The sequence below is a fragment of the Nelumbo nucifera genome, chromosome 2, assembly GCF_055504915.1.
Source record: "Nelumbo nucifera cultivar China Antique chromosome 2, China Antique-T2T, whole genome shotgun sequence".
Classification (NCBI taxonomy): Eukaryota; Viridiplantae; Streptophyta; class Magnoliopsida; order Proteales; family Nelumbonaceae; genus Nelumbo; species Nelumbo nucifera.
In genome coordinates this window covers 4,402,484-4,416,039 of record NC_142650.1, presented here as the reverse complement: position 1 = coordinate 4,416,039, position 13,556 = coordinate 4,402,484, and the positions used below count along the sequence as shown (strand labels likewise).

The window sequence follows — 13,556 nt, the reverse complement described above, 5'->3', positions numbered from 1 at the left end:
GAACAGAAATTCTGATCGTCACCTTCAGTCTTGATAAAGAAACTGATCTTGGACTCTTTATCTTCCTCTGATTCTTCCTGATTATCAAGAACACAATCCACTCTTTGGACAACTGCTACAGTCTCTGATAACCTCCAAGAATCAGCCAAAAAAGGGATCCTCTTAATCTTCCAGCCCTAGGTAATTCTCATGTGGTTGGCTGGATCAGACTCACATGAGAAACCCTAATCCTTGCTCTGATACCATGTAGTCAATCAAGACTACAATCAGTCTTGAATTCGAAAGCAAAAGAAAGATTTCAGAAGAAAAGAAGAGAGGGAGAAAAGAAGAAGCACACGAATGGTTTTTAGAAAAGAGAGAGAGGGTCAATCATAATGATCTGCCGACCCACTCTTAATATTTATATATGTTGATTAATTGTAAAAGGGCTGAATTGCCCTTATTGCTTACATGGCAAATAAACTAATAAAAAAGCTGAAATAACAAGCTGTAACAACAAACTGAAATAACTACCAACTAACACTAACACAACTAACAAAAAAACATATGCTATGCTGCCATACGAACACAGTGGGGACCACAGCAGTGGGGTCCACATCAGTGTTCTCTACAAAACCCATTCAAAGGCCCAAAGAAAATGAAATTGAGAAAATAACATACAAGTTCCTATTAGAACCCAAGTTAAGTTTTCACTCACCAAAGCAATATTAAAAAGATGCAAACGGTAGTGTGTAATGTATTGAGTGGCTGAGGTTTTCCCTTACCATTAAATTTTCACACTGTAGTAGAACCCTTAAAAGGATGGTAGGCTTTCTCAGCCTTTTCTCCTATGCATCTCTACTGAAAATAAGAGGTTTTCACTCATATCAACATTATTACTCCAACCCTCAAGAATTATTTGAGGCCTAAAATATCCCAGGTCCCAGGAAGTAATGAATCCAGGAGAAGGATAACTAACCCTAAGAAGTACTGATAAAATCAAATTTTCTTTTAGATATCAGTTATTAATTCATGAGGTAGAGAGAACCCAATAATTATTATAAGAACATCTTCAGTATCAATGATTTATTTCCATCACATGTATACCTGCAGCCGCTGCAGCACGGGGCCATATTGTCTGTTGGACATCCGAGGTATCAGCAGTCTCACCCCACATGCAAACTTCACCTCCAAGAACAAGATCCTGCTCCAAAGTATCATTTATTCCTTCCAGTGGCTCACTATTGTAGAAACTCTCCCAAGTAATATCCAGATGATCAAGATACCATACACCTTGATTGCTGTAAATGCATCTGAGACCGTTTGCAACAACTTTTGGACAGACTCCCGGACCCAACCTTCCAGAAGAGGATAAGTATAATTGTTTACATGCAAAAGACAATAAGAAATTTCTACTGGAAATAAACCAAGTACAAAGTATGTGTACTTAACTTACCAGTTATGCACCACTGTCTGTGGATTAAGTCTATCCTTGAATGTGTTGAAGGTTTCTTCCCTGAAATGAGATTTCCAGATAACTGCCTTAAGTATATCCTTATATTGTTGAAATATCATTACAGAATTTCAATATTTTCAAAAGCTTATAAGGACTTAAATCTCTCAAGAGTTGAGAAATTAGATTATTTTGAAAGATTTGATCCTTCAAATTTAATTTAATCACAATACCCTAGGAAGATGCTGTATGATCCAGTTCCTATAAGCACGAGTAAAATTTTAAATGTCAATGGTTTCAAATATAAAATCCCATCCTCCATATCTACCAACTGACTTGGTTTGTTCCTGATAAAACCCAAATATGAAAAGAATGTTCAAAACTCCAAAGAATTTTCTTGCAGAAAACATCCAGTAAAGTTTGTGACAAGGGTATGCATAAAGGTAAATAAGATACAACATAAGATCACATTATCTAAGGATGAAAAATGAAATATACAGATAGCTATTTATTGACAATTTAAAACATACCAGTTCACTGGGATCCAATTTCTTACAATGGCCATCTCTTGAGCTTTCAATACAAAATATTGGTAAGCATCTTTCCCAGTCATGTTATGCTCTTGAAGCCTGAATTCAGACAGACCTCTTCAGAGAACTAATCCATCCAATATGAGCAAGAGAAGTTGCATTGTCTTTGACCAGAAGGGGCAAAAAGTGATATAAATTACAGATAAGATAACAATGATAAAAGTCAACCTTCAACTCTTTTCCTGCCATTTTCATAACTCATCAAGATGCATAAGTTTGACAAATGCATTATAGCATTTTCTGGTAAATCTTATACCCAAAATGCTAAAGAGTTGCATGTCGGCTTCACAAAATAATGGAAGATTAATTAAGCAGAGGAGAGGCATACCATTCCTTGACATGCAGAGTTGAGCTCCAACAATCTGTCAAATATTGGGCCATTTAGAATAATAAATATTTAAAGAAAATAAAAGTAAGATAAATTACAGATAGGTACCCTGTACTTTGGGGGTACTGACACTAAAGAGCCTGAACTTTCAATTATGACATTTTAGTACCATGAACTTTTAGAAATATACACTTGAGTCCAGCTCACAAAAATGCCCATCTTCAGATTTATTTATTTTTTTCACTATTCTTCATTGTTCCATTCAAGTGCCTTTATTCTTTGTTTAAAAGAAGTATAGAGATGGTTTCATATGAAAAAAGAGTAAAATAAAAGTTCAGTCAGCAAAAGAGAATCTAAACATGATCATTTTTGTAATTTTTCCTCATTGTAATGCAGTTTTAACAGAATTGGACTTTATATTTCTAAAAGTTCAGGGTACTAAAATGTCCCACTTGATAGTTCAAGCCCTAAAAGTAAAAGCTTTTACTAGTGCAATGCTTGGTTCTTTTGCATAAAAGCACAGAGCCCAACTGATTGTCATTACTGTGGACTAGGTTTAGCAGCACCTTGTTTGAGTGTGATATAGACTTCCATTCAGCAACCAAGAGTTTTAAACAGATATTCCAGTTTGTAGTAATCAGGATTGTGAAACAGTTTGTGTGACTTTCAATTCCATCTAATCAAGGATGAAAAGTCCTACAACAACCACTGTATTTAAAGAAACTTCTACATTACTTTCAAAGAAGAAATGTGTCTCAAAATTGTGCAAAATCAATATCATTGGATATTCCTCATAAAGGCTTACTCAAAACTATGGAAATTCTAGAATGTCTACATATACTTTTCTAATTAAAGGGCTAGAAGATGTTTCAGATAGATCCTTAGCCAGTCAACCTAGCCTGGCTGGTTAGGTTATGCCTGGTATATTGTGTTAGAGAGAAAGCTCATATATAATTTTAGATATACAAATCACACATACAGAACTAAATGCCCATATATAGGTGTGAGAAACAGAGATATGACTTAATTTCTTTAGAACCAGGACATGGATGCAGGCGTCTACTTTAATTTTCTGATATCATGCTTCCATATATAGTCTACTTTAACTTGTTCTGAGGGATGGTTCTAGGTGCCTTGTGCTGGTCAGTGTTGTTAGAAAGGAATAAGAGAATCTTTGATCAGTTTGGTGGGTGGAAGAAAGGATGACTGGGAAGGTTGAAAGGTGCATGGTAAGATGGGCAAGCATAGAGAAGGATTTTGCTGATTTGAGAATGACATGTTTTACAAATCATTGGGAGGAAATTGTTTTTGAAGATAGTGTATATGCGTGAACAGATGTAGTAACTTACACAATGTACAGTCCTTCGCAGCTGGTGGGGGTTGAAATTACATCTTTTTGTAATTTCCTCTTGAGCAATGAAATTAACAAAAAGTAATACTGTCAATTACCCAGTAGTTGAGATGGCCACTTGGCATCACTGCCAAAACACACGGGATGAACCCCATGGAACTGCAGGCTCTCAGGGTATGGCCAGTGGACCTCACATGCAATCCTTCACAGTCCCCACCCAAGTCCCTACTAACATCTGACCAACTAACCCAACTATTTAGAAACTGAAAAAATCCTCAATACCTATATCTTGCCAAATTTAATTAAATTTCCATCATCAACATTTTTTTTGAAACTGTAAGGCAAAAGTATTTCATTCATAAAACCAAAAAACACAAAAGACAAACCATGTACAATGAGATTCTGTACAAGGATACAACCATATTAACCATTTTTGGTAAGCCCAAATACAACCAAAAAATCCTACTATTTCCTTACAAAAAGAAATCCCCGATCAAAAAAAGTATTTCTGTGTCTGTTCTTGAACAAAGAGTGGTTTGCCAACCAAGAAAATACCATGCCCATCACTTTCTTGAAAACCTCTTCTTTTGAACTCTGCCTCTCCTGAAATGTTCTGCCATTTCTTTTGCTCCAGACTGCCCAGAACACAACAAATGGGATGATGTTCCATGCTACCTCTTAAAGAACCATTCGACCTAAAAGCTTAAGCTGTTAAATGAAGTCCTTGAATAGGTTTTATTCTCTAACATGCCTCCTCACACGAAAGCCCATTAGGCTTGAAGCGTGACAGCACAGGCTTGCCCATACCTTGTGCTGAAACTTAATTAATTATATTATAATGGGGTGACGAGAATCGAACACTAGACCACTTGGTCAAAGTGGCTCTGATACCATCTTAAAGAACCATTCGACCTAAAAGCTTAAGCTGTTAAGTGAAGTCCTTGAATAGGTTTTATTCTCTAACACTACCCTACCCACCTTGCTTAAATCCCTTTGATATTGTTGAAGTAAAATTGTTTTTTATTTTGTTAGGGTCTGTTTGGCTTATTAAAGCTTTTTTATTTTAATCTGTTATTGTAACTTTACTTAGTAGGGGCACAAGAAGGGTCATTTCCCTTCTTATTTTTTTCACCCTATATATTATAATGGAGCTGGTGCCGCCAGCACTGTTCCATTGCCTCTAACCCTTCTCCTTTCTTCTTCTCTTCTCTTCTCTTCTCTTCTCTTCTCTTCTCTTCTGCTGTAATCTTCAATCGGATTTACTGTCAAGATGGTATCAGAGCGTGGCCATTGAATCTGGGCGATCAAGTGTCTTCTCCAAACTGCTGAATCTGGGCGGAACGGAGGAGTAAATCTGGATTGATCGAATCAGATCTGCAACTGGTATCGCCCTATTTTTTCCTGTTTTTTTCTTCCCTTGGTCGTGTACCAAGAGGAAAACGAATGGATCTGAACCACTGAATGTCGGCAGACCCTTGTGAGGTTTTTACCTCTGTTTGTTTTGGATCGTGTGATCCTGTACTTGTGAAAGGTGGCTGTAGGTCACGTATGACTTTTTTTCTCTACTTGTTGGCTTGATGTCTTGTGTGTAAGGATCTCCCCTTGTGATTAATGTTTGTGGACCTTCTGGAAAACTAGTAGGATGGGGCTGTTATTCCGTACAGGTCTGAAAATCAGATTTGTCATATTGTTTTTTTCTGGAAATTGGTACTGGTCTTGTGCATAGATTAAGTCCAAAAAACTGAAGTGTGTGGACTGATCACTTGTTGTGTGTGAAGCTTTTTGGTCTGATATAAGGAGGGATCCTAAGTTGAGGTTTTAGATTAAAAAGAAAAAAAATCTGTGTTGACCATGTCGTCTGAGAATTCTGCTACTTCAGGGATTTCTGGAAGTCAAAATGGAGTGAGTGGGGGAATGGATATGAGTTTCCCCATGGCTGTTATTCTCTCTGATAGTCTGAATTACCTTGAATGGTCTAGGGGAATAAAACTCTACATCACTGCTAGGGGAAAAATAGGATACATTAATGGGAAAGTGAAGGAACCGAAGAGCGGAAGTGCTGAATATGATAGATGGAACCAAGAAAATAGTATGGTGATGTCATGGCTCTTGGTTTCCATGCTGCCACAGGTGAGAAAAACTTTTATGTGGGCTGAAATTGCTTGTGAAATATGGGAACAAGCAAAGTCCACCTATTCAGAGCAGAGACACTATGCCAACATATACCAACTGCAAGCTGAATCGTCCACTTGCAAGCAGGGGGAAAGGAGTCTCTCGATGTACTACTCAGATCTGACATCGATATGGAAAGAACTTGATCACTATCAAAATGTTATCTGGAAGTGTGATGAAGATGCAAAGGCATACAAATCACTTGTATCTCAGCAACGAGTATTTGCCTTCCTCTTGGGGCCGAATCCTTCATATGAGTCCATCAGGGTGCAGATCTTGGGAAGTAAAGACTTGCCATCAGTTCAGGAGGTTTATGCCTTGGTTCAGTCAGAAGAGAGCAGAAGAAATGTGATGAATTGTACAGAGGGGGAGCCAGTTGCCCTAGCTGTCCGGGGAAGTTCAGATACTAATGTCGAAGGTGGTTTTAAGAATGGTGACTCTCAGAAGAGAACAGATGATAAAGAGTAAACTTTGGTGCACTCACTGCCAAAAGACAAGACACACCAAAGATACATGTTGGGATTTCCAATGGAAAACCTAAATGGGCACAGGATTTGGGTAAGAAGTCAACAACTGATCAGGGCAAGAAACCAAGTCAGTAGAATCACAAAAAGCATAACTCAGGTAATATGGCATCTCAAGAGACTAGTCCCATGGTAACTCAGGAAAGGCATCCCAGTTCTGACCCTAAGGAAGAGATCATCAACTCCTTCCGTGACCATTTGGAGTTATATGGTAGGACTCTTCGCCAAATGGATTCTGGTCCTACTCCTTCTACCTCCTTTGCATCTGCATCAGGTAACACTGCCACTGCCTTCCATGTGTCATCTCATACCTCTGATTCCCCTTAGGTAATTGACTCCGGAGCCTCAAACCACATGACTGGTAAGTTAAATTTATTTCAGGTATACAATATTCTCTATGGAAGAGATAAGGTGAAACTAGCTGATGGTTCTTTCTCCACCATAGCCGGCCAAGGAACCATATCTCTCCCACTCGGCCTTACCCTTTCTAATGTACTACATGTTCCTAAATTACCTATAAATTTGCTTTCCATTAGTAATATTACTCACTCCTTGAACTGTTCAGTTACTTTCTATTCATCTTCATGTGTGTTTCAGGATTTGGCCTCGGGGAAGACGATTGGTAGAGGAAGCATGGTGGATGGTCTCTATGTGTTGGAGAATAAAGCTGGTCTTGTGGCTATAGAGTCCTTGAGTTCGTCCTATGAGAGTCAAGCCTATTTATGGCACAGTCAGTTGTAGTGTCAGACATGTCAATTGAGTAAACATTGTAGAAGCTCTTTTCCTTTGAGAAATAAAATATCTGAATTTCCGTTTCATATTATTTATTCTAATGTTTGGGACCCTGTTACTCTACCTATTGAGGCTGGATATAAGTACTTCATTACCTTGATCGATGATTACTCTAGATACACCTAGGTTTACCCTATGCGATCTAGAGATGAAGTGCCTAAAATTGTGAAAGACTTTCAACGCATGGTGTTCACTCAATTCCAAACTGAAATCCATATTTTCCAATTGGACAATGCAAAGGAATACTTCCATAGTGATCTCACGGAATTCTTTGCTTCGAGTGGATCACTTCAACAAAGCTCTTGTGCTAGGACACCCCAACAAAACGGTGTTGCTGAAAGAAAAAACCGTCATCTTCTTGAAGTAGCTCGTGACTTGTTAATCCATATGTCTGTTCCAAAATGTTTTTGGATGGATTTTGTTCTGTGTGCTTCGTACATCATCAACCGTATGCCATCTCGGTTACTAGAGTATAAGGCCCCACATCAGCTTTTGTTTCCTATAGCTCCACTGTTCCCCATTCCAATGCGTGTTTTTGGGTGTCATTGCTTTGTTCATAACTTGTCACCTACTCGGGGTAAACTTGATCCTCGTGCTATTCCTTGTGTCTTCCTTTGTTACCCTCTATCTCAAAAGGGGTATCGTTGCTATGATCCCACCTCTCGTAAGTACTATGTCTCAATCGACGTGTCCTTTGAGAATCAACATTTCTTCTCGGTTTCTCCTCAGGGGGAGAGTAGGGTTGAGGAGAAACAAGCTCAAACTCAATTACCTCCTCTACCTGACCCTCCTCCATTCCGTGTCTTTCTTCACCGCCACAAAAGCCTGCAGAGATCAAGAGCCATGGAACCTGACACTATGCAACCAACATCATCGGCTTCACCGAAGGTTGATCCTTTCCATCAACTAGGTACACTTGCTCCTATTGATATACCTGCTCCTCTCAATGTTGATTCCCCTATCATTAATGATCTTGATGTTCCTATAGCTAAGAGAAAGGGTGTTAGATCTTGTACCACTAATCATCCTATCTCTCACTTTGTGTCCTATGATCATATTTCATCTTCATATCGTGCATTTCTCTCCTCTGTTGACAGTATCCCCGTTCCTAAGAATGTTGCATAAGCTTTATCTAAACCTGAATGGAAAGATGCAATGAAGGAAGAGATTGATGCTTACACAAAAATGGCACTTGGGAGTTGGTGGATCTTCCTCAAGGGAAGGAACCAGTGGGGTGCAAGTGGGTGTTCACAGTGAAACACAAGGCTGATGGAACTGTTGAAAGGTACAAGGCCAGACTGGTGGCAAAAGGTTTTACACAAGTATATGGAGTGGACTATGCAGAGACTTTTGCCCCAGTAGCCAAGATGAACTCTATCGGAATTCTCCTTTCACTAGTGGCAAATCTTGACTGGGAACTTCACCAATTGGACATCAAAAATGCTTTCCTGAATGGCGACTTAGAAGAGGAAGTGTACATGACCCAACCTCCAGGTTTTTGTGCCAAAGGCAATGAACAGAAAGTGTGCAAGTTAAAAAAATCTTTATACGGGCTGAAACAATCTCCTCGGACCTGATTTAGTAAATTCCACTTAGCAGTTCAACAGATGGGGTTCAAACAATGCCAGTCAGATCACACACTATTTGTGAAGAAGGGTGAAGGAAAAATTGCAGCTCTAATTGCGTATGTGGATGACATTGTGATCACAGAAGATTGGGAGGCTGAAATACAGAGACTAAAAAAGTTCTTAGCCACTCAATGTGGATGACATTGAAGCTGCCCGCTCTCACAAGGGCATCTTTATTTCCCAACGGAAATATGTACTAGATCTACTAGAAGATATAGGCAAACTAGGGGCGAGACCAATTGACTCACCAATTGAACCTAACCATCAACTAGGAGACAGTCAGGGAGAGTTCTTGAAAGATGTGAAGAAGTTTCAGAAACTTGTAGGGAGACTCTTGTATTTGTCTATGACCAGGCCTGATATTGCTTATGCAGTGGGTGTCCTTAGTCAGTTCATGCACAACCCTAGGACAACTCACCTTGAGGCTGCAGAGAGGATCCTCAGATACCTCAAGAAGTTTCTTGGAGCTGGTTTGTTGTTCCAGAAACATGGACATTTAAAGGTGGAAGTATATACTGATGCTGATTGGGCAGGGGCAGTTGATGACCGAAAGTCTACCAGTGGATATTGTGCCTTTGTGGGGGGAAACCTAGTCACATGGAGAAGTAACAAGCAAAGTTTGGTGGCTAGATCTAGTGCTGAAGCAGAATACAAAGTTATGTCTCATGGAGTTGTTGAAATCATGTGGATAAGAAATCTGTTAGGAGAACTGGGTTTTATAGTTAGCAACCCTATGTCACTCTATTGCGACAATAAGGCTACTATCAACATTGCAACTAATCCAATCTTCCATGATAGGACGAAACACATTGAAATGGACAAGCATTTTATTAGAGCGAAACTTGTAAATGGAGAAGTGTACACCCCATATGTCAGCTCAGAAGAACAACTTGCAGATATCTTCACCAAAGGTCTTCATCATGTGCAGCATAATGATTTGTGTAACAAGTTGAGCATGATTGACATCTATGCTCCAACTTGAGGGGGAGTGTTGAAATAAATTGTTTTTTATTTTGTTAGGGTCTGTTTGGCTGATTAAAGCTTTTTTTTATTTTAATCTGTTATTATAACTTTATTTAGTAGGGGCACAAGGGTCATTTCCCTTCTTATTTTTTCCGCCCTATATATTATAATGAAGCTGGCGCCGCCAGAACTGTTCCATTGCCTCTAATCCTTCTCCTTTCTTCCTTCTCTTCTCTTCTCTTCTGCTGTAATCTTCAATCGGATTTACTGTCAAGAGACACCATGCACCCATGAATTCCTTCACATCAGCCTGGAAGCACATCCTGACTCCAAACAGATCCAAAATTCTTCCCCAAATCCAGAACACGGAATTACAATGAATCAACAGGTGATTAGTAGTTTCCAGACTTCTGCTACACAAATTAAAACCCACATTAGCCACTTCTATACCTCTTATAATTCATATCCTTCCACTTGGAAATTCAAAGTTCTCCCTTGATAAGCTGTCATAAAAGGATTTTACAGAAAATTCCCCTGATTTTTCAAAACTCCACAACCTTTCTTCTTTCCTTAGGCCATTTGTTCTCATGCTATATAAACACTGTAACAAGCGAATTAGAGAATTCACCTCCCTATCCTTCAGTTTCCTCCAAAATTGAGGGTTCCATACACAACCCCCGTACTGATCTTCCATACACTCAGCCACTGTTGCATTCTTGTTGACTGCGATCTCATACAGCTAAGGATACAAGTCCTTAAGGGGACTGTCAACACACCAATGATCCTTCCAGAACAGAACCCTTCGAGCATTGCGAACTGCATATTTTATGCCCTTCATAAACTGGGGCCGACTTTTCTGAATCGCCTTCCACACTGAACAACCATATTGGGATCTTACAGCTTCTGTCTCCCAATCTCTGCTACTAGAACCATACTTCGATAGAATTAATCTTTTCCAGAGACTATTCGGTTGCTCATTACTCCACAACCACTTCCCTAAAAATGTGGTATTGACCTCCTTCAACTTTCTAATCCCTAAGCCCCCTTTTTCTTTGGATCTGGCATAGTGTTTTCCAGTTAACCAAACAACATTTAGCTCCCTCCTTCCACCCTCTCCACAAAAAATCTCGCATCTTTTTCTCCAACACAGCTGCTGTCTTTGCTGGAAGAGGGAATAGGGATATATAATAGACTGGTAAGGATGTCAAAACACTTTTAATTAGTGTGACACTGTGACCTTCCCACCTTTAGAGAGATATTTTGTCTTCCAAGAAGCCAATTTCCTGTCTACTTTTTCTATAATATGCTCCCAAATGGTTTGGAATTACACTTATCATCAACAAATTTTGTATTGTATGATTTGCTAAAATATATCATTCTTTATGAGTGTTCATGCCATAAAGTATGATGTAAAAGTGCCCATGCAGTACCTGGTGGCCATATTGGGCACTATATGAATCATGGGTGCACTAAGCATGTATAGGTATCTGTGTTTTAGGCACAAAGAGGATTCTACAAATAAGACAAAAAGGTTCTAAATAGGACCATGTGCTTATGTTGGCAAATACATCCTATATAATGCAATCTAGAAATGGGACCTCATGCTGAGTGGGTGGATGTGATAATCCAGAAGAGCCACTTATTTATTTATTTTGATAGATAACATCAATTTATTATATTAGGAGAACAAAGGAGTATTTACTAGCATACCCTAGTATGGTAGCTGAGGAGGCCACCACCAAAATAACTGCCCTCACCCATTGCTTTTAAAGAGCCCTTTATTTTTGTTATGCTTCCACATTATGTCTTTAGCTTCAAAAATAAGTATTTTCTCTATAATGGATAACTGCCCCCCCCCCCAAAGAAAAAATATAGAATAGTATGATATTCGAGCTCATTGTAGTTTGATGGCTACAAGTTGAAAATAAAAATGCATGCAGTTTTCTTGTCACTTTTTACTTTAACTTTAAACAGTAGTAAAAGCATTTTGATCTACCACAAGGAAAAATCAAACTAACTAACCTGTATTGACTTCATCACCCCCCAAGTGAAAGAGCTCAAAAGGAAATATTTGCCTCATATCTGTAGACACAAATTTTAGATCAACATACTACAAACATTGGCCCCCTTTTGTTTCATTTTTTTAAGAGATGGGGAGGAAGATTTGGCATGCAATCTATAAGGACATATAACTTAGAAAATAACTGTTTTGGAGGTAATTTGTGCATGTATAGCTAAACTAACACAAAATTTGACATAATGGTTGAGCCTCATCTTAGCAAGCAATCAAGAAGTTTTTATCATTAGCAGGTCAAAATACTTCTATTAAGAAAGAACCAAAACAGTACCCAACAGTCTAACCAAGTAGAGTGGACCTAGAGATGCAAATAAGTCAAATATTGATCTGACTCAATCTGTGATCCGATCTATTTATGAAGGATACAAATATCTGATTATAAGAAACGAATCAAATTTGGATAGATCATGGTTGGATCCAATATCATCTAATTCTATTGGATTAAATATAAAATAATATATATATACACACACACACACACACACACGTGGGCAAGTATACCCTTCATAAAATTTAAATAGTAGAAACTTTTTGAAAGGATTTTTATTGAACACAAGGGTATTAAGATCTTAATAGTTGACACAGAAGACAAAAAAAAAAAAAAAAAAAAACAATGACCTTGCCATATTCAATGACTGGGTATAAAAGAGTAATTTATTCATATGACCAAGAAGAAAAATACCTAGTTTATTTGATGATACACCATCAAAAATTAAGAGCCTGTTTGGGAGGGCTTCTGTGTTTGGGGTGTATTGTGTTAATTGAGCTGCAATGGTTGAGCACCAGTGTTCTGGAGAAGTTACTCAGAGTAGCTTCATATTTGAGCAATGGTTTGGGTGATAGGAAAGCCCATATTGGATTTTTGGATTTTTACCAAACACAGCTTCTGGCATTCCTGTGTGGGGCCCAGCTTGAAACACCAGAAGCCACATCCCGAAAGCCCTCCCAAACTGGCACTAAAAAGAAAGAAAATAGTCTATTCAATGACTGGAAGACAAAAAGGGTGTCTTCTTCCAAACCCTAGTCTTAATAAGAAGAATTGAAAAAGGGGTTTTTCTTCTAAACCTTCTACTGGTGTTCTCTACCAAGATAAAACTAAATGCTTTTTTCTTCCAAATCCTAGTCTTTTCTTCTTTCAATACAAGCAACCTTCTTTCCACTTTCTTTTTGGCCTTCACTAATATTGAGAGGATTAGAAAACTGAATGATTTTTTTTCATAATCCATTGCTAATGCATCTGGCACCACTGCTAGTTGAAATCTGAAGAGTTTTGTTGGTTTTTCAATTATTAACTTTTGGTTTTTTAGTGGTCTAGTTTTTTAGCAAAATCTTTAAAGGTTTTACCCATTGGGACTTGATTATCTGGATTATTGGCAGGATTGCAAGCCTATAAGAGAGAAACTTTGGTATTATTGAGAGCTTGGAATGGCTGGCCAGCTGCTACTCAGTCAAATCTTTGTTATGTTACTTACAGTCTTTTTTTTTTTTTTTTGATAGAAATGTTACTTACAGTCATTGATTCTAAGATTCCAGCCTCTAATCTTTGTTATGTCACCTACAATCTTGATTATAAACAGCAAGATAATAAAAGAAACTTTCTTTTATTTCTTCTTTTTTCCTTTTATGCTTTATCCATTATTCTGCAATTTCTTGTGTGGGGAAGAACAAGAATAATGAGAAAATCAAATTGAATCTAACT

At 38.2% G+C, this 13,556-nt stretch overlaps 1 protein-coding gene across 1 annotated transcript in view; it reads right to left on the bottom strand.

Annotated features, from left to right (window-relative positions):
• HEXO1 (beta-hexosaminidase 1) overlaps positions 1–13,556 on the bottom strand; it is a 90,483-nt gene that overhangs the window by 16,452 nt on the left and 60,475 nt on the right. The window contains exons 12-16 of the mRNA XM_010255019.2: positions 11,803–11,862; positions 2,351–2,384; positions 1,963–2,061; positions 1,436–1,495; positions 1,087–1,337 (exon numbers count right to left, since the gene is read on the bottom strand). Coding sequence (XP_010253321.1) covers positions 1,087–1,337; positions 1,436–1,495; positions 1,963–2,061; positions 2,351–2,384; positions 11,803–11,862 — 504 coding nt within the window. The remainder of the gene's footprint in view (positions 1–1,086; positions 1,338–1,435; positions 1,496–1,962; positions 2,062–2,350; positions 2,385–11,802; positions 11,863–13,556) is intronic.